The 22,158-nt window shown below is 34.9% G+C and overlaps 2 protein-coding genes across 2 annotated transcripts in view; both read left to right on the forward strand.

Annotated features, from left to right (window-relative positions):
• The window catches only part of LOC105423029 (uncharacterized), a 314,375-nt gene that overhangs the window by 249,215 nt on the left and 43,002 nt on the right, over positions 1 to 22,158 (forward strand). The window lies entirely within an intron of this gene.
• Positions 14,436 to 21,675, forward strand: LOC148936934 (uncharacterized). Its single transcript, XM_089075724.1, has 3 exons — positions 14,436 to 14,530; positions 21,161 to 21,451; positions 21,570 to 21,675. Exons 1-3 carry the CDS (start codon positions 14,436 to 14,438, stop codon positions 21,673 to 21,675), a joined length of 492 nt encoding a protein of 163 aa, XP_088931850.1.

A 22,158-nucleotide genomic window follows, 5' to 3' on the forward strand; every position in this document is an offset into this window, starting at 1 on the left:
TTCACAAACCGTTTTTGTTAATAACTTTTTAATGAATAATGAGCGATGACTAAAACTTTTTGATTATTACTCAGAGTAATCTTGATAACATATATCAAGGTCAAAGTCATCGGGGCAGATTTCTCTCATCGGTATATTTATCAATATTTAAATGCCGTTTAAGAAATCCGCTATCACTATAATTATTGTTATCGTTATTGTTGTATGGTACGTTCCTGCTTGGTCATGTGTTTGGTGCAGAGGCGGGAACATGGATCGGGAGTTCGGGGGTCCGGATATAAAAGAATGGTGGCGCCAGAAATTTACAACAATATATTTTAATTAAAAATTGAAGTTACGGAGTGTGTCGAAAATGGTTCTCCTGTCGTCAGTGGCGCCGTTCGCATAAGTTAAATATAATTTCAGTAATCCGCAAAATAACGTGACCTGAACTATATATTTTCAATACTGGCAATGAATATCGGAACGCAGCCCGAATGCGTGTATTCGCGGGATAGCGCGTGGGTCGGTGATGTGGCGCGTTGCTAGGCAACCGCGCTCACGTGTCGCCAAGCGGTCGGATGGATTGGTTGCTATACAACCGAGAACGCGTTCCTGACACATGTTTTCGCAGTTTCGGGATGGATGACGAGAACGCTCGTCGTACAGAGGGAATACTCGGTATTCGAGTAGTACAACGAGAATACTCGGATGGAATATTCGAGAATACTCGAATATGAAGATAACGGATAACGAGAACGCTCGTTTGAATAAAATATTCGAGAACAAATATTAAGACTGGATAATGAAAATGCTCATTGTGCAGGAAGAATATCTAAGAACGCTCAGATATTCGGACGAGGTAAACGAGAACATTCGTTGTACTAGAGAGAATAGCGAGAACGCTCGGTATTATTGGTCGGAAACAAAAACTCTCGTGCTGGTTGGTCGGATTATCGGACTGATGACGAGTCGAAAAATTTGCCGGATTTATGTACCCGGTACCGCTTGGTTGGTTCTCCGCGTGTCAAAATGTCATTTGACAAACAACTGATTTCGATGGCTCACGTATACGATGCGTGACAAGTCGCCTTACGCGCTATGTTCGCTTAATGTCGGAGTTGTTCGGCGGATTTCGGGCGGCTTGGCTGAAGTTCGCCAGGGCGCACGTTTAGTAACGGAGCGTCAAGATGCTTCATAACATTATTATTATTGTTGTTGTTGTTGTTGTTGTTGTTGTTGTTGTCATAACAAAAAATATTAAAAAGTTATAAAAAAGCTCTTATTTCAATAATCATTACTGCACTGATATTATACTGAAGGACTGTGTTGTATTTGCCTTTAATGCTGTCCCGCGCAGTACAAGACATAATGGAGCGTATATATAAAGGTATTTTTTGCTCTTTTCTTAAAAATGCGTATTTGGAAAATGATTTTCATATCGTTATTTTATTTTTAGCATAAAATATTCTTTAATTTTTGTTCTTATAAAAATTAAAAAATTTTTAAAAATTAAAGGTAAGGGTGGATATATGCTCAAAAATATAACATTTTTGAAAAATTCGAATGTGTCATTGTAAAATGTACTTGCAACCGTAAAACTTTTGTTTAAAACTTTTTTGCATATCTTTAACGGTTTGAACGATATTCATTCCGGAAGAAAGAATCAAAATTGTTCAAGAAATGGTTTCATCCCTTTAACGTGCGAGAACGCAGAAGAAAATATGTGTTTCTTATTTTTGTCTATATTTTAACATATTTGAAGCTTAAAATCGGAGGGAAACGGTTGTATCTCCTTATAATTATTTCCGAGGAATCTATCAAAATTCGGCGAGTTAATCTGCAATTAAACAAATCTCCAGACGTGAAATTTGATATTTTTAAGTATATAAAAATTATCACTATAAATTTAATTTTTATATTGTCACTATTGTCTGTCTTTTAATTTATTTTGTGACTGTATTTTTTAATGATTTTTATTCAACAGAACGCTGACTTGTATTATATCCTTTTACAATGATGATTATTCTTATATTATATTTGATTTTATTTAACAATTGATTCTTTTCATATGTTAACAAAGTAATTACTTATTGTGCTGTTCTACATTAGAATTTTAAGGATTAATTCCTTTCGGAAGATCTTTCGTTACTCGGTATGATAACCGATATGAGTGATTCCTTTCCATATCAATTTACGTATTTACATAATATTTATGTGTTACGTAAGTTCTTACATTGACGTTAGGGAAGCATTATACACCTCATATAGTATCACTGAAGCTATTTCAAAGTAAAACCAAAGTGTAGAACCAAATATTTAATTTTATGTTAATAAATTTCTACAATAATAAATTGTACTCTTCTTGCATCGGATTCTCAATTGTTCTACTTTATTAATTGTATTTGTATCGATAATATTTGTCATTAATTAAGGGGTTAGGCCATCCCTAAGATTTGAAAAAATCGAATTTTTTTTGCTTAAATCGTTAGTTTTTAATTATAAAAATATAATGAAAACAATTTTATAACAAAATTGCACTTCTATCATGCTGTTAGAGCTACCTTAGCGAAACGCATCGTCGCGCTACCAGACGGCTTCAGATGTTTCGGAGCACGCTGGCTGTTCTTTGTGTTCCACAGATATATAGGAATCTATCGAAAAATGAGTCCTGCTCGATATATATATATATATATATATATATATATATATATATATATATATGGATGTCATTACAATCATACAACTGTAATATCGTCGGTTTTAATGTTTATACTCTAAAATCTTATGCAAGTGGAAAAAAAATACTTGACATTGCAACAAATATTATTGTTTGTAATTTTAACAGTGGATTCAGAAGCAATGGAAATTATGAAAGTTTTGAATCTCGCAGTAGGCCTTAATTGTCACAATTTTTGTGAAGAACGGATGCGCGGTGCGTTAAAGCGGCCGGTGAGCGCAGTCTCACCGACGCAGCAAAAGAGGCCAGAAAGTTATTGTCAACTAAAAAAGAAGTTGACAAGACTAATGTAGAGATAGAAGTCCAGCTTTATGGAGCAGGCATCGCAGACTGAAGGTAAAATAAAAATTATTATTTTTAGACAGAAAATCCTGTTGTGCGGGTCGTTTCGGTGGATCGATCAAGGAGTCGGCGGGAAGGAGGCACTCACCACTTCGTTTTAATTTCAATAAATTTTATTAACACTTGATACAGTTTGTCCTTTTTAATTCGGACCGCGACAGACGTGACGGCACGCGGATCTCGACGAGTCCTCTCCTCGTATCGGTCTTCCGTTTTTATCCTGTTCCAGGCGGCCGGTCCTTGTCGTGTCATCAACATGTTCGTCAACGTTCGCGGTATATTTCTGGGTCGCGCGGCGGTTTTCCGCGTAAGGACCGCGCAACCCGGTTAACAGTTGCTTCACGTGGAACGATTACACAATATTTGCGCGATTAGCACGGTAGCGTTGGTAATCGCTATCGCTTGGTAAAATAATAATTCGTCGGATAAAGTATCGCTTGCCGCAATCCGCTTTGTCAGCGGTGAGCGTGATTGCGTTCTCGGCGCTCGCGACATCCCTTCCCCTTTGATGGAAGGGAACCATGGGGGTTCGGCTTCCATGTGTTCCTTACTTGGCGCTCGCGGCATCCCTCCCTCCCTTCGATGGAAGGTGATCTTACTTGTTAGTTTACATATGTTGTCGCGTAACTGTAATATAATCGTGTGCTTATAACTAATATAACATAGCATCGTCGCGGCGCCTCTGTGCGGTCTCGCTTTTCTTTTGCTTTTTATTTTTGTTTTTGTTTGTGCGCCATGTTATTAATCCTATTATAGTTATTATTACTACGCAGGTACCTGTTCCCATAGAGTATACAGTGTATTTATTTTTGAGTAAGTTATAATCGCTATCTTCTAGAGTTTCTCTTATTTCTTCTAGACTTATGCTTAACTTGGTTAAATCTACGGGATTCTTAATTATTTGTCGTAACGTGTCGGTTTTCGCTAGCTTATTCTTATCGGTGTCTTTATTTTTTATTTCTAATGTTATATTGTATTCGGGGAGGTAGTTTCAGATTGTAGTTTCTTAGTTTTTTGAATACTTCAATTAGTCTTTTGTTATGCTTTTTCAAATTTGGTCCATATATTACGATGTCATCTAGATAGACTAGGCATTTGAGACCTTGTAATCCGGTTAGTACGGAATTCATAAGTCTCTGGAATGTTGCAGGCGCATTTTTTAATCCAAAAGGCATTCTATTAAATTCGTAGTGCCCGTAAGGTGTGGAGAATGCTGTTTTTTGTTTGTGTTTCTCATGCATGGGGATTTGATGGTATCCCGATGCTAAATCCAATGTTGTAAAGTATTTCGCGTTTCCTAGTTGATCTAGTATGTCAGTGATATTCGGGAGCGGGAAAGAATCGCCAATTGTTAAGTCATTCAATTTCCGAAAGTCCACAACTATTCGTAATTTTCGCTCTCCAGATGCGTCTAATTTCTTTGGTACTACTAGTAAGGGTGCGTTCCACTGACTCGTGCTGGGACGGATTATCTCGTCGTCCAGCATTTTCGCTATCTGTTTATTTACTTCTGCCTTGTGCTTCTCTGGTAATCTATATGGTCGGACATTCACCGGCGCGCTATCTGCTCGCGTATTTATTTCATGTGCTACTGCATTAGTGTACGATAGGCGGTCGTTTTCTAGGTGGAAGATATCTGGTGCAAGGTTTTCTTTTCCTCTTTATTTAAATGCTCGGTTCGCATTTGTCTGTGCAATTTTTCTTTACGAGCTTGAATGGGCTCGTCGCTTGTTTCGTTACTTGACACCTCCATGGTATACATGTGTGCGGCGTCTTTTGTCTTTATCTCGTCCACCGTGACTAGCGGCGTTGTTATCTCCACGGATTCTCCCGTGGTATTTATCACACTTATTGGACATACGTTTTCTTCTGGTATGACCAAACAATTTCCTATAAAAACTCCGGGTTTGGTTTCGACTGCATTTACTATTCCAATGCTATTCCGATCGGTTACTGCCTGAATTATGGTTTCACTGCGAGGCGTTAGCATGGTTTTCTTGTACGGATAGAGTTTGAAAGTTGTGTTGCCAATACGGACTTGTTTTTTCCCATGATCGCATTTCGCTTGTTGTTTATTCAAAAAGTCTAGTCCCAGTATCCCTTCATAATTTATTGGGAAGTCATCTCTTACCACATACATAGTGTGCCGTATCTCTCAGTCTCCTAGCGTTATCGTTGCTCTTATCTTTCCGAGTGTGTGTATCTTGTGGAGTAACTCCGGTTAGGGCTAAACGCTCTTCGCGCATTAGTGTGTTTCCCTTTAGATTTCCTACTTTTATTAATGTCAAAGTGGCGCCTGTATCGAGGAGGAAACTTGTTTTTCCCTTTTTTGTCTTTCGCATCGGCAGGGTAATCAAGTCTAACGTGGCGTTTGTGTGAGGCGTATTCACCTGTGTCACTTGATGCTCGCGTACGGTTCGCGTTATCTTTGTTCTCGGTTTCTCTTCTTCTTCGTCGTCGCCACTGCTTGTGAACGATAGGTCATCGCTCCCCCTTTGCTGCTTATTCTTTCTCATTATTACAGCGGTATTTATTTGTCGCCCTTTTTCATTATCCTGTCTCGTGCGTCTCGGCTGCCCCTTTCTCGGGCGGCCGTTCAGTGACCAGCATTGGTCGCGCTTATGACCTGCCTTTTTGCAGTACGAGCAGTATTTCTCGATATTATTTACGTTCGCCGGTCGTTCGGCTCGCGGTAGCGGATATTTATTTGTGTATCAGCTTGAACGACAGTCGCGCACCAAATGTCCTAGCCTACCGCATTTGTGGCACTCCAGTTTTTGATTGCGGTTTCTATACTGTTCTTGGTTGCTTCTAGCTTTCTCGTTATTATACATTTTTATAGGTTGGCTACCTTTTAATTTTTCTTCGGCTGTCGCGTCTAGCATCGCGGCTGTTAAATTCGTATAGTTCCTGGATCGTACTATTGTTTGTATCTCGTCACGTAATCCTAGTTGAAAATTTTCTAGGGCTAATTCTTGTATCGTATCTAGGATTGCCTTTCGTTGTTCCGCGGTGTGCTCGCGTCCTTCTACCATAGATTGATAGAGTTCCATTGCTAGTTTGTCAACGCGGAGTCCGTATTCTCGCGCGCTTTCCTCGGGTTTTTGACGGGTTATATTAAACTCTCGCTGAATGTGCGTAGTGCTACGCTTTGCCAAATAGCACATCTCGATCTCGCGCTTCAGTTGCATGAACGTGCGTATATCCCTTGTTTGGAAATCGTGCATGGCTTTCCCTGTTAGTTTCGTGCACAAGATCGCTTTTAATAATGATTTTTCGTCGGCAGGATTTATTTCGCTCATCGCGTACGTGCTTGCATTTAAAAATTTTTGAACTTGGTTCCGCGATGATCCGTCCATTTCCGAAATCATATCGCGGGCTTCTTTCAATTTCATAAACGTATGTGCGGGATCTCGCGAATTTCGGACATCGTCCCGTGTACGCCCGTATGTCATTTCTATCGGTTCGTCATTTTCTGCACTCCGATCGTAATTAACGACTTCTAGTTGGCTTATGCGGCCCTGTAGTGCTCGCATGCCTTCTATCAATTCGACCAACATTGCATCTCGCGCGTCGTGCGAAGATTCCGCCGGTCAGATTTCCAGTGCGCCTGGCTTAAAGTGGCTCTCATCCTTTTTACTTCGTCGTCCAATTCTTTGTTTACTACTTGTTGTTCTTCCGCGATCGATTTTAACGGTGTGCCCGAGGGTTGATTTGCCATTTCCGCTGGATTTATGTTTCGTGACGCGGTGTAAAATTCGGTTGGATCGAACACGCTACTGTCGTAAGATGTCAATGAGAATTCTCCGCGGCTAGGATTACTTGCGTTCGTGCCGTCGCTATGGTCAGATCTTGCGTCTGTTGGTTGTAATAGAGCGTCGTCGCGTCTCTCACTACTCGGTAGTAGGCTATTATCTATGTCACTAAGCGAAAACACGCGTTCAATTACAATGTTCGGATGTAATTCCGGTTGACTCGTCAGACTATCGTCGGAATAATAATTACTTAAATCGCGGCGTACGTTATCGCGCGGATCGCGTGAATTTTCCGTCTGCTCGAGGCTCGGGCTGAGCGCTCGGCTAGCTGACGCACTATGTAGCCACGACGTGTTTTTTTGGGCAGGAGTTTGGTTAACTCCCTCGTTCGACATCTACCTACACGCTTCTCTCGCTATCTAATGCGCTTGGCTTAATTTTCTATGACTTACATTATGCTCGCAATTCGCATGTTTGTGATGTGGCGCTGGCTGTTGCGGTAGGTCGTGGCTTCTCCGGTGTCACTGATATGCTCTGCGTTGTGGCTCTACCGGGTCTTTCTCACCGCAGGGATGTCGACTTCTTTTCCGGCCTTTTCCTTGAATTCCGATCGTTTGTTCCTTCCAGATGACTGGGTGTAGCTGCGAAACTATCCCACCGCTGCCACCAGAAATGTTGTGCGGGTCGTTTCGGTGGATCGGTCAAGGAGTCGGCGGGGAGGAGGCACTCACCACTTCGTTTTAATTTCAATAAATTTTATTAACATTTGATACAGTTTGTCCTTTTTAATTCGGACCGCGACAGACGTGACGGCACGCGGATCTCGACGAGTCCTCTCCTCGTATCGGTCTTCCGTTTTTATCCTGTTCCAGGCGGCCGGTCCTTGCCGTGTCATCAACATGTTCGTCAGCGTTCGCGGTATATTTCTGGGTCGCGCGGCGGTTTTCCGCGTAAGGGCCGCGCAACCCGGTTAACAGTTGCTTCACGTGGAACGATTACACAATATTTGCGCGATTAGCACGGTAGCGTTGGTAATCGCTATCGCTTGGTAAAATAATAATTCATCGAATAAAGTATCGCTTGCCGCAATCCGCTTTGTCAGCGGTGAACGTGATTGTGTTCTCGGCGCTCGCGACAATCCTCTTGAAAAACTTTAAATGCGTTTTTCTCAAAACAACATTTTTAAAATCGGCACAAACATAACTCTTATAGTTTTCATCTAATTTACTTGAAGTTTTCACAGAATACTCTTTAATACATTCTGCAAAGAAGTACGTAGGCTTTTTTTGAAATACTGAAAACTCTTTTTGCAATTAATAGTTTCATACATAAATTTTAGAGCAAAAATGCAAGTCTTTTGTAAAATAGCTGCCATTTTAAGAAAAATTGATATTTTGAAAAATCCCTACATACTTCTCTAGTCTTTGATATAATTAATGAAAATTCTTTATATTTTCTTCAAGGTCAAACAGTATATCTGGATTCCTATACACCGATTTGAAGCTACAGAAAAAAAGGATTTCGTAAGTGGGCCAATGTGCTGCTATTTTAGACATAAGAAAAATTTAAAACATATTTTTATAGTTTGTTATATATGTATAATAAAGTCCTCTAAGCATTTCAAATAAAGTTATTACAAATTATTTATTTATAAATAAAATGTTCTCAAACTTAAGTATCATTTTACGACCTTGGCCTAACTCCTTAATAAGACTAGATCAGTTTATATGCATTGTTCTGCCTTGATCTATCAATAAGTATTTAAAGTTACTATTTACAAATCTCAGATTAATATTGCAAATTTTAAAATAGTAGATGATTTGTTGAAATATTGCAAAATTAATATTTATATAAAATTTATAACTTATTTGTTTTGAATTTAATATTGGATATTCATAGTTTTATATATTCGTAAAGCATTACTATATATTTTTTTAAATATTACTAATATTATTAAAATTTCATGCAATAATTCTTAATTTTTTTAGATAAAAATTTTCATTTTTGAAAAAAATGTCTTTAAAATGAAACACAAAGGATATACAAGGTATATACAAGGTATATACAAGGATATGTACATATCATCTATATTTATTGACACATAGATAATCTTATTCATAGATTTATTTCTCCTCAAAGATCTTACATTGACTGCTATATCTATTTATATCTGTATTTCTTTATTTCCATTTAATGGGACTAAGAAATAATATATAATAGAGAATATAATATAATAGTAACAACAACAACACAACAACAACGACAACAACAACAACAATAATATAGAAATAATAATAATATGCGAAAATCTATAAAATAATTCAATAAACTAAAATATTTTTCAAGTTTCGTTCTTATTCAGTATTATATTAAAATTGTAAAATGTAAATCAATTATAACAATAATTGAAATTTGCAATATTGATCTGTATCACATTTTCAATTCTGTAATGTTCAATTCATTCTTAAATACATAATTATTTGAAAAATTTATAAATATGAGAAAATAAATATAGATTAATATATAAATGTAAAATAAAAATAGATTAATGTATATTTATTAATGTAGAGGATATCCCATTTTAAAAAAGACCCATTAAAATATTTTTTAAAGAAGCGTTTTAGAGAAAAACATTTTAAATGAAAATTGTAGAGTTCAGAGGAAGACATTCAATGGAGACCTTACCTTTATCACAGATGTCCCTTTTTAAGGTCATTTAAAGATTAACTTTTATTTTTTAAATAGAAATATCCATTTTTATTTTTTACATATTCTTGTAGCTTGCCTCGACAGCTTTACAAAACACTTTAGTAAAATATTTTTTAGTAAGTACTTTTTGAGTTGTCAGGCTTGAATTTGACATGCAACATAAAGTATAAAATATCTCGTAACCTATTTATTTTTTGTCAACTATAATACTTAATACTTATGCACAAATTAATGAGATGAATTAGTAATGAGATCAATTAATATAAAGAAAATATATAATTGTTCTCCAAAAAAGATACATCGTTGCATATTGCAAATCTTCATTTTTTTTAAAACAACAACTAAATATTTTCTTTATACCATTGATTCATCTCTTTATTTTGTGCATAAAAGTATTAAGGTATAGTTACCAAAAAATGAATAATTTGCGACGTATTTTATACTTTATGTCAAATTGCATGTCAAATTGCATTTCAAATTCAAGTCTTAACTCAGAAAGTACTTGCTAAAAAATACTTTATTATAGTATTTTGTCTTCCTCTGAACCCTATATCACTTTTGTTTAAAACGCTTTTCTAAAGATACTTCGATGGGTCTTTTAAAATGGAATACCTGTATATATGTAAAAATTATTAACTTGCTAATCGCTATATCAAGTTCATCATTCTGTAATGAATCGTTCCCTCCGCTTTATGACAATAACAGTAATGACAATATTTCTCCGACTGACCATCCGTCGAGGACCGCCAGTCACCAGATGGACTGCGACACGACGTCGCAAACCGGCGCTTGCGCCAATTTTTAATCTTGAAAGACAAAGAATTCTTCGAAATGTTTCGGAAAATCCGTTCGGTGAATTTGCGAGTGTTTACGCAGAACACCCTCTATGCCGTGCAGAACATCACACCTCGGAGCTAACACGCTCCTCGCGTTGCGCATCATCAAGCGCCCGAACGTTCCGCACCGAATACCGCGCCACCAAAATCGTATCCCTATCCCTCGCTAATTACGCAATATTCCTTATAATCCGTGTAGAGAGGGAGTCCTCCCCCGAAATCGGACAATCCGAATCCGCTCCGTATTGTAATACCGCCGCCGATCTCGGATAAAAGAGGTTCATTTTCCATAGGAATCATCCATTTCTCGGAGTTTCAAACATAGCACCTCGCAAGAGAGAAGCCTAGAGATATCGAAATTCGAAATCCAAACACCTAACAAGATAATCATAAATACTGGGATACGTCTCAGCACGATCGAGTGCGCTTGACAACGACATAATTTCCGGAGGACTCTACTGCAGGTACTGGGGCGTCCCTCAGCATGACAGAATATGCTCGACCAGAACTTTCACTCCGATCACCGCTCACTGCTTTGAATATTGCCGAGGTACTTTTCCGCACAGCCGGAGCCAGAGATTGCTCGGTTTCAGAGTTTCCGAACTTCACTGAATTCCAATTACTATACCAAGGTTCTTCTTGGCAGAAATACCGAATGTTAGATCGCTTCTCAGAGTTTTCCCTGGCGCTGTCGAGTGCTCTCGACGGGGCTACCGAACGTTCGCTTCTTAGCACCAGGGCATTCCCTGGCACTCGGTCGGGACACTCAACGGGACGAGCCTCCATGGTCGGAGGGATACATGGAATCGGAAGCCCCTGATATCCCGTTGTCGGAGTGACAGCATCACTGAAACGCACGCTAACATCGTCGATATCCGTGCATAACGAATTCACAAAAATCAGCTGTCCGTTGACAGCCTGCGGTAAATACATAAGCATCCCGCATAAGCGCCTCGCGTGCTCTGCGCCGACGAGTCACGCGCATCCGACACTTAGATTTTGATCGCCCGAGCGAAACACAAAATAAAGAATGTTATACGTCTCGCCCGCAAAACCAACGATTTATCCGCTGATCATACAATGATATACATCACAGAAACATCGCGGATTATCTCTACCAATATTTTTACTAAAATAAAATCTAAGTTACAAGTATATCTCTTTGTATTTCTCGTTCTCACTTCCTCACCTTGACAATCGATTAAAAGCCTATCCGAGGAAAGTGAGATCGTTTTAATTCTATATTTCGTAATTTTGATTTCTGATTTATAATCAATGATTACTTAAACTTATATACTTTAGATTATGATTTTATATGACACAACAAAAAAAAAAGAAAACATTCTATTCGTGTCTACGAGGTGATATATTTCAAAGTCAATGTCATATTTTGCATCATCATAATATATGTTAAACATATATATATATATATATTCCTAAAACATATATATATATATATATATATATATATATAAACATATACATATATATATATATATATATATATATATATATTCCTAAAACATTTTCGTAACTTAAAAAAAATTCCACGATTCTCTAAAAGTTGGTCAAAAAATTTAATCAGCTATTGAATCTAAAGAATTAAATGAGATGTGAGGTGTGTTTCTTATGATTGTATATTTTTAAAAAGGCATGATTATAACATTAAGATATTCGCATATGGGGACTATTATAGATTTTTTCATGAGTGTCATTTTTTCTAATGGAATTATAAAATTTTTATATAATTTGATTCTTCTCATTATTTTGAATATAAAAAAAATAAAATAAAATTATAGAAAAATCTTTAATTTATGAGATATTTTATATTTTATTTTTATATTTTAACATGTAAAGTATAAAATATCTTGTAAACTATTCATTTATGATAATCTATTCATTTATGATAATCTTAATTTAAAAAACTTATTAAAAAACCTTTTATACATTATATTATAGAAAATAGAGCAAATTAATATAAATGACAAATTAAATATAAAGAAATGTTTCTATTCTTCAAAAAATTGTATTTGTATATTAGAAATTGCATTATTTTTTCTAAAACAATTATATATTTCCTTTATACAAATTAATTATTTTTTTATTCTATACATGAAGATATCACAAAGTACGATTTATAAAAGGAATGAATAGTTACGCGAAAGTAATTTATATTTTATAACAAAATATAAATAATATACTTTTTAAATTATTGACTTTTCTTAACTTTAATAAAACATTATTATATTCAAAATAACTAGACAAATAATACTTAACAAAATCATATAATTTTATTTTAATTAAAAATGACAATAAGAGACCTTAAATCTCCAAATAGTCATCCAAAGTCAAATTAATAGTAAACTTGCATTTTTTAATTTAAATTATTTAAAAGGTTTGATTAAAGTTCATAAGGAATTCCGGCATATTTTAAAAGAAATATAGTTTACAAAATGTACTGTAACAATTGCGATTCTTACTATATTGGACAAACCATGAGACAATTAAAAACGAGATTAAATGAAGATCCATATTTGTAGAAACACTAAAATGCATTCAGCAATTATCAAACACAGAATAAATCGCTCGAAATATCATCAATTTGCCTGATGTTAAATCTGATAATGTTAAAATTTTGGATTATGAACGTAATCTGCGGAAACGATTGATTTTTGAAATATTTTTCATTAAAATAATAACTTAAATTTAGAGTATTGACAAGGGGAAGTATCGGAAGTGTCCCCCCCCCATGATTTTATGAGCTTCGAGTATATTAAAATATGGAAAAAATAAGAGACACATTAATTTTTTTTATCTGCCTTCTCAAAGAGGGTGAAACCCCTTGAAAAATATCGGTTTTTTTTCCTAAGTAAATATCGTCCAAACCGTTAAAGATATCAAAAAAAGTTTTAAACAAAAGTTTTAGGCTGCAAGTGTACTTTATAACGACGTATTCGAATTTTTCAAAAATGTTATATCTTCGAGCTCTCCCTATCTCTACCAGTCGAGCTCTCCCTATCTCTACCAGTTTTCCATTTTTAAATTTTTATAATGATATAAATTCAAGAGCATTTTATGCTGAATACAACGGTATATAATAAAATAATTTTCCGAAATCGCATTTTTGGGAAATGAGCGAGAAATACCTCTATATACGCGCTCCATACGTATTCGTCTTATATCGCATTGGCTGCGCAGGATAACATTAAAAATGAATATGATGTGAATACAGTGTCAGTGCAATAATTATTGAAATAAGAGCTTTTTTATAATAATAATAACAAGAATAGTAATAATAGTAATAATGATAACAGGTTTTGTTAAACGGTATTCAAATATTTTTAATGAGGTAACAAAAAATGTACGAAGCACTTTGGACATTTAGGAACAAGTTATAAATAAAAAAATGATTATAAAATATGGTTTATTTAATTTTATAAAATATGATTTATTTAATTTTGGTAGGGGAGCTATTGCAGTGCTTACGATAGCTATTGCAATGTTATGAATATATTCTCTTCATCAACATTTATATTTCGTGTCGTAATGTTTTATTATCACAATGCAAGAAATAGATTTGCTAAGACATAGTTTTATTTGCATATATTATTTACATGAGCATTGTTTACATGAAATTAGTATAAAAGAATGCAAATCGCAGCGAATCCGCAGTTTTATAATTAATTTCATTCTCTAAAGTATTATCGATTGATACAAGTGAGAGATACGAGTTTAATAAATGAATATGTACTTAAAAAAAGTTATAAAAATTTTTATTACTGTTTATATTTTTATATATTTTTTATTTTATAAATTCTTTAGATTGAAATTATAATTATTTATTTTAATTAATTTAACAATTTTTTAATCAACAATTTATTAATTTTGATAATATTTTTTAAACATAGGTCATATAATATATGACTTATATATTATACAAGATTATTCATCTTTCACAAGATTATTCTTCTTGTTCAACAAATTTTTGTAAAATAATTAGTTATTACAAAGATACATTAAATTCATTATAAATTAGCTATTTAAATAAGTAATTATTTAAATAATTAATATAAAATGGAACAGGAAGAATCATTGGATTTTCAAACCACATTTGATACACCAGATGCAGAAGAAATAGAACTCACTGACGACGAAGAAACGCATACAATGTAAAAAATGTTATGTAACGTCGATAATATTTCGGTAGAATATAAAAAAAGCAGTTGAATTTTGAAGAAGTGGTAAGTGGTAAATTTAAGAAAAATTGAAAGAGTGAAACAAAAGTTTCGAAATTTTTATCAAAATTTCACCTGATGCTTATGTAAACAATGTATGCAAATAAAACTACATCTCCACAAATTTATTTCTTGCGTAGCGTTGCGATAATAAGATATTATGAAATATTGATCAATAAAATATATTCATAACATTACAATAGCTGCCGTATAACCAAAATTAAATAAACGATATTTTATAAAAATAATCATTTCTTTATTTGTAACTTGTTCCTAAATGTCCAAAGTGCTTCGTACGTTTTTTGATACTTCATCAAAAACATTTGAATACCGTTTAACAAAACCTGCTATCATTATTACTATTATTACTATTCTTATTATTATAAAAAAGCTTTTACGTATTTCAATAATTATTATTACACTGACACTGTATTGAATTGCATCATACTCACCTTTAACGTTGTCCCGCGTAGCCAACGCGGTATGAGACGAATACATATGGAGCACGTATATAGAGGTATTTCTCGCTCATTTCCCAAAAATGTAATTTCGGAGAATGACTTTATTATATACCGTTGTATTCAGCATAAAATGTTTTTGAATTTATGTCCTTATAAAAATTTAAAAACTTTTGAAAATTAGAGGAGTGGAGAGGGCGAAAATATAACATTTTTGAAAAATTCGAATATGTCGTTGTAAAGTACACTTGCAACCGTAAAACTTTTGTTTAAAACTTTTTTTGATATTTTTAAAACGGTTTGGACGGTTTTTACTCAGGAAAAAAATCGATTTTTTTCAAGGGATGGTTTCATTCTCTTAACGTTCGAGAATGTAGATAAAAAAAATACGTGTCTTGTTTTTGTCTATATTTTAACATTGAAGCTCATTAAAATCGAGGGGGGGAGGACACTTCCGATATTTCTCTTGTGAGTATTTATATCACATATATGTTTCAATTTCAATTTATAATGATACAATAATGATAATTACAGCCGATATATGTTGTTCAAATAAATAGACAATAGATGGCTTCCATCGGCAGACTGGGTCTTCGTGTCGAATAATTTTTACTTTTCTAAATTTCAAGACCGTGCTCATCGCGAACTCGCGTGTCGTTAAATCAATGATCTTGCAACGAGCTTACTCAAAACTAAATCTAAATTCCTCTTCCCTATTAAATCGATAATCAAATTTGAAATCGATTAATCAAACTTGTTTTCATTTTGATTGTTTCTTTTGTTAATCTTAAAAATTATCATTATTCTCGATTATTACCTTGAACTGGAGGTACAATTGTCTCTCATTATAATGTATTATTGTAACGAGATTTATATTGATTTCTTTGCATCTTTTTTCTTATTGTGACTTGTGATTTATTTGGTGAGTAACAACTCTTCTTTCATTTTTACCTCAAATGAATGGTTTGAATTAATTTCATCTTGAAAGTTTTTTTTAGAAACTAATTAATAACTTCACTTAGTCAATTGACATGAACGACATATTATCATTATTTTAATTTATTTTTGTGGTGTTTTTATTGAGTTTATTGATTGAATTCAGGAATACACTCTTATCTCTTTTTGTACCACTGAAAATGATTTGAATTGAAATGTTTAGCACTTTTTATCAATAAACTAAGTTAAAATTAAACATATGCGATCTGTCCCAAAAGTATCTGATCTCTGCGTATCTTTGTCCTTGGTATCCTATTGTGGAAAACAGGCATTCAGTATTAGGGAAAATATCTTGAGGAATACTCGTCAAGGCCCCCAACAGTTGTTTGGCAATACTACGCAGTGGTGTGGGCGTCAAAAATTCTGAGCGTCACATTTTATAATGACCGAGCGAGTCGAACAGAGAATTTGCATTAAATTTTGCCAGAAGCTTGGCCACATATATTCCGAGACAATCGGCATAATCCATAAAGTTTATAATAATGATTCTATAAGTGATACACAAATAAAAAAATAGTTTAGATGGTTCAAAAATGGCTGTCTCAGCAGACAATAATCCTCATTCCGGCAGGAGAAAACTTCGAGAAAATGTGTGTGAACCTCAATCAACAAAAATCGTTTGATTGTGCGAGAGTATTACTTGGAAATTCTTAAACAATTGCGTGACGCAATGAAGAGGAAACGGCCGTATTTGTGAAAAAGTAACTACTGCACTATAATATAATAACATCTCATTCGTCTCACCTAATTCAGGATTGTTTGACTAAACATTGCGTTGTTCAACTTTGTCAACCTTTGTATAGTCCAGATATAGCTCTGTGTAACTTCTGTTTATTTTCTAAATTAGAAAGTCCGTTGAAAGGCAAACAATATTGAGGAAATAAAACTAAATGCGACGAGAGAGTTGTTGATTGTCACAAAAACAACTTCTAGGACTGCTTTCGAAAGAGGATGGATCACTAGAAAAAGATCATCGCTTCGAAAGGAAATTAAAGCGACATTGTTCATATCATTCCGGAATAGCTCTTTCTTATGATAGGCAGAAGTCGGATACTTTTGCGACATATTACATCTCGTGATTACACATCATTTACAGCACTGATTCCCAATAATCTTACTATTTATTATTATCAAATCAATAATATTATTAATAATACATCCTTTTCAAATCTTTAAACTTTTATCCAAACATTTTTTTATTTGATCTTGGCCTATAAAAATAAAAGGCATGATACATCGACCTCTATATATCCCCATTAAAAATGGGATATATAGAATGGGATATAGATGTCAATTAAAAATGGGACATATAAAGTGTAAAATATTCAAATTTCGCACATTCATGTTCTCTTCTAGTTGCGTAACGATATGAAGAAGTTAGTATTATCATGACAAACGTTCGGCGACTGCCTGTTTACATTCTGCGTGCCGAATTGCTTATTGCGAAACGATTGGCGATAGATATATACAAAGTGTCCCCCCCAAAAAATGGCCAAGCGATCATATGCAGATAGAGCAGATTAAATTGAGTCGAAAAGTCCTGCTTAGTTAACTATTTTGCGATTTTCGCAAATTTAGTTAACAAGTTATTAATTTATGAAAATAGTCAAATTGCAAACGCGCGATGAGATAGGACCACCCAGTGAGACACGCGTTCGCCGTCGCTAGACACGCGTGGAATTGTTGATTGCAAGCAACATTGATTACACTTTCATCTACATATGTTACGTGCGCCTAGTGTGCTCCATGCGTGCCTCACTGGGCGGTCCTATCTCATCGCGCGCTTGCAATTTGACTATTTTCATAAATTAATAACTCGTTAACTATTGCGAAAATTGTAAAATAGTACAAGACTTTTTGATTCAGTTTAGTCTGCTCTACCTGCATATGACCATTTAGTCATTTTTTTCGGTTCACTCTGTATACATTAGTGAATACTGTTTTCACTTATTCTTGTTGTATGCAAGTTACTTTTTTGAAGGCTCAATTAATAAAGGTGAAGTGCAAACAAATAAATAATGTGAAATAAACCACGTTCAGTGCGTCAACCTAGTATTTATCCTTTTCTTTCAACTTTATCCTGCTCAGTAAATTTACTAATGATCTTGAATAGTTGAAATTTTGAAATGGTTTATTGATGCAAACAAAATATATCTTTTCAACATCAATATCATACACACAACAATAAATGATGATTCTGCCAGAATCCAGGATAATTAAATTGTATATTGGTTTAATATCGTAACTGATACTGAATTCCCGCTGCTGCTTGTAACGTCAAAAATTCTCAAAAATTCTCTCACAATCTTCGTCGATGCTCGGGAGCTCGCATTCTTTCATCGACAACAAGAAAGGTAAACATCGCATTAGACTATCAAAGTTGCTACACATGCGTGGTTCGCAACGTCGCATCGCACAGCCTTGTCTATTAATGAATTTAACACGCAATAAGAAATTAACGCAGAACAATCACATACATTCGTATATATGCATGAATTAGCTTAATTGTAGAATATCCATATCGTTGGATGATAGCACAGGAACAATCAGTAATAAGACAATTAAAGTTGAAAATAAATCAAAAACAATAAGACAAAGGTGATGATTATGTACCTACTGTTAAAGATCTTATTTCGGATCAAATTCAAGATTTCGAGTCATTAAAATGACAAGTCGAAAGTACAGTACGATTTATCGATGCTAATAAATCAGCTACGGTTCTCAATAGCAGAGCTGAATACATCAAACATTTATGAGTTACGTGTCAAGGGAGAAATATATCGACTTACCACATCGGATCAAAAAACGACGTTGGAATACTTTAAAAACAAGGAATTTGTAATTATTGAAATTTGTATTTTTGATGGTCTCGACGCAATTTTGGAGAAGATAGGAGCAAATCAGTCTGCAGCGCCATCGAGTCTACCACCACGTGAGCTGAATCAAGTCGGTCTTTCGCACATAAAACTGCCTAATCTGTCTCATTGCTTTGATAAAATTTTCTGATAAAATTTTCTGATAAAATTCATGGAATGGTAAACGTTTGGTGATACGTTTCTTTCGTTAGTAAAAAATAATAATTCTTTAGATAACATAGCAAAATTGCATTATTGCATTATTTACGTGGCACTCTTGAAGGCGAAGCGTTAAACACAATCTGTCATATCGATATAACTACAGCAAACTTTGAATGCATTGGTTGAATTGCATGGGACTTACTTTTAAAACAGTACGATAATAAAGTTGCTCTTACGAGCGCACTTAAACACAATCTTTCTCATCGAACTAATAAAAAGGGAATGCGCGTCAAAACTTAGCTCATTGCGTAATTTAATAACAAAACATCGGTGCGCTAAAAGATTTAGGTAGAATCACTACGGGATATAATGATATCTTGATAAATCGCATTGCTATTTTGTTAAACTCCAACACTAAAAGAGATTGGGAATTATTACTTGCTTTAAAAATAGAATATCCAAAGTCTGACGATTTAGATGAGTTTTTACGTGAAAGAATTCGTGCGTTAGAGTCGCTTTCGTGTTTAACAAAGGAACAAATAGCCTCCCATGCAATTTCAAAGGACATTTCAAAATCGCATTTTGTAAAATCTCATCTTACGTCAATAACAAAAGAGATTTGTGTTATTTGCCAAGGCAATCACATAATTTTTCAATATAAAAAGTTTAAGGAAAAAAGGATCGATTTGTAATTGTAAAAGTAAAACAGCTTTGTATCAATTGTTTGAAACCAAACCACATGTTACATAAATGTAGAAGTAAAAATCATTGTTTTAAATCACAAGCGACATCACACGTGGCTACATCGAGAACCGCAAGCGAACGCAAAAACGGGAGACGACCCAAAGTCGAAGCCAAGTTCATTTGTACAAGGTAGTGGAATTGAAGTTCCGAATCTAACATCAACATCAATTTCATTTTTCATTTTCGAAAACAATTAATCCGTCAAATGTTTTACTGGCAACAGTGCAAGTTTGGATCCTCTTGCCTACAAACCGAATCAAGTAAGAGCACTGCTAGATCAAGGGTCGACATGGACATTTATATTCCGTGATCTCGCACTCACGCTCGGAGTTAAGCTTAATCGTATTTCTGTGATACTCTCCGGTGTCAGGGAGTTTGAAACGGGCACCGTATCTTCGGTAGCTGATATATGAATGTCAAATGCAAATGTAAACAGTAAGCCCTCGACCGCTTTAATAGTGCCTCGTATTACGTCTTATGTACCACGTTGTCCAGGGCCGAAAACGTCATGGTCACACCTATCCAATATCGAATTCGCCGATGATTTCTCAAACAGCAATCCTATACACTGCTTATTGGAGCAGATTTGTTTTTTCACATACTTCTCGACAGTTTAAAGAGAGGCGATGCTGCCGAATCAATCGCGCAAAATTTGATTGGGCAGTTTTCGGCAACATTGGAGCAGTAAATAATCATTATGCTCAATCTATCATTGCACAACATTGTATTTCAAATAAACTGCTTGATGACTCATTAAAAAATTTTTGGAAAATTGAAGAAATCCCAAAAACGCCAACTTTATCGCTTGAAGATGAACTGTGTGAAAGTCATTTTCGTTACACATATTCCCGTACTGATGACAGTCGCTATATTGTTCGTATTCCCTTTAAATCAGATCACCCCCTTAATATCGGCGACTGCAGCTTCGGCGTTACGTCGTCTTGAAAATCAACTTGCAAAAAATAAAAATAAGCAATCGATATATCATGAATTTATGAACAAATATCTGTTTCTAAACCATATGCAATTAGTTTCAAATGTAAACGAGTCACAAACTCAACTTAAACCAGTGTATTTGCCACATCATCTTGTTTTTCGCGGAAGTAATCAAACAACAAAACTTTGCGTTGTATTTAACGGCTCGTGTAAAACATCTAATAATACTTCTTTAAACGATCACATGTATGCAGGCTTTCCTTTATAATCAGACTTGCCTACTATCTTGTTAAATTAGAAGTCTTTCAAATTTGTTTATACGACATAGCAAAAATGTACCGACAGGTTCTCGTAGATTCTCGTGATGACTGCCATCGCATACTGTGGTGTAAGTGACCGAATCAACAAACGAGTGAATATCAGTTATTAACTGTAACCTACGGCACTCGGTCAGCTCCATTTTTAGCTTTACGTGTACTCCGCCAACTAGTCGAAGACGAAGGAGAAGCTTACCTTCTTGCTACATCTGTTTTATTACACGATATTTTCGTTGATGATATCTTGTTCGATTCTCACGACACAAATACTATTTTGACAACTCGAAAAGAGTTAATCGCGTTACTCGATAAGGGAAAATTTCAAGCTCGCAAATGGACGAGCAACTCCAAACATTTACTCGAAGGGATTGACCCTTCCGATCACGGGTTTGCTTGGGTATTACCATCGAATGATGAACGACGATTACGTTAAGATTCTCGGCTTAAATTGGAACCCGATCACCAATTCTTTCACCTTTAAAATTACTCTTGAACCGTTAAAAAGCATAACAAAGCGCTCAGTACTATCATTATTGTCAAAATTGTTTGACCTATTAGGTTGGATATCTCCAATTATAATTGTCGGAAAAATATTTATGCAAACCTTATGACATAGTCAATATTCGTGAGATAAACCTTTATCTCAATCATTAGCCATATCAATTACAGACTTTTTTGAGTCATTGCATCAACTAAGTTGTATCTCTATACCTAGATGGATCGGTTACTCGCCATCAATTATTGATGCTCAATTGCATTTTCAAACGCTTCCGACCTCGTTTACGGTGCTGCCGTTTACCTGCATATTACAACTTCATGTAAAAGAGTTATGATCTCTCTTCTTACAGGCAAAACAAGGGTCGCTCAGTCTTATCATTCAATGCTTTCTTCATCAAATCATTCATCGCTTTCTTTTATACAATATCAATGCTAGAGTGGACTCTATTGTCTTAGCGTGGCTACGCCAACATTCACCGAAATGGAAACCTTTTGTCGCGAACAGAGTGTCTGAGATTCAAACCTTAGTATCTAAATGTATTTGGCGATATGTACCAGTGAAAACAACCCTGCTGACCTTTTATCTCGCGGAAAAA

Source organism: Pogonomyrmex barbatus, unplaced genomic scaffold (genome assembly GCF_055798465.1).
Source record: "Pogonomyrmex barbatus isolate J1 unplaced genomic scaffold, ASM5579846v1 scaffold19, whole genome shotgun sequence".
NCBI lineage: Eukaryota > Metazoa > Arthropoda > Insecta > Hymenoptera > Formicidae > Pogonomyrmex > Pogonomyrmex barbatus.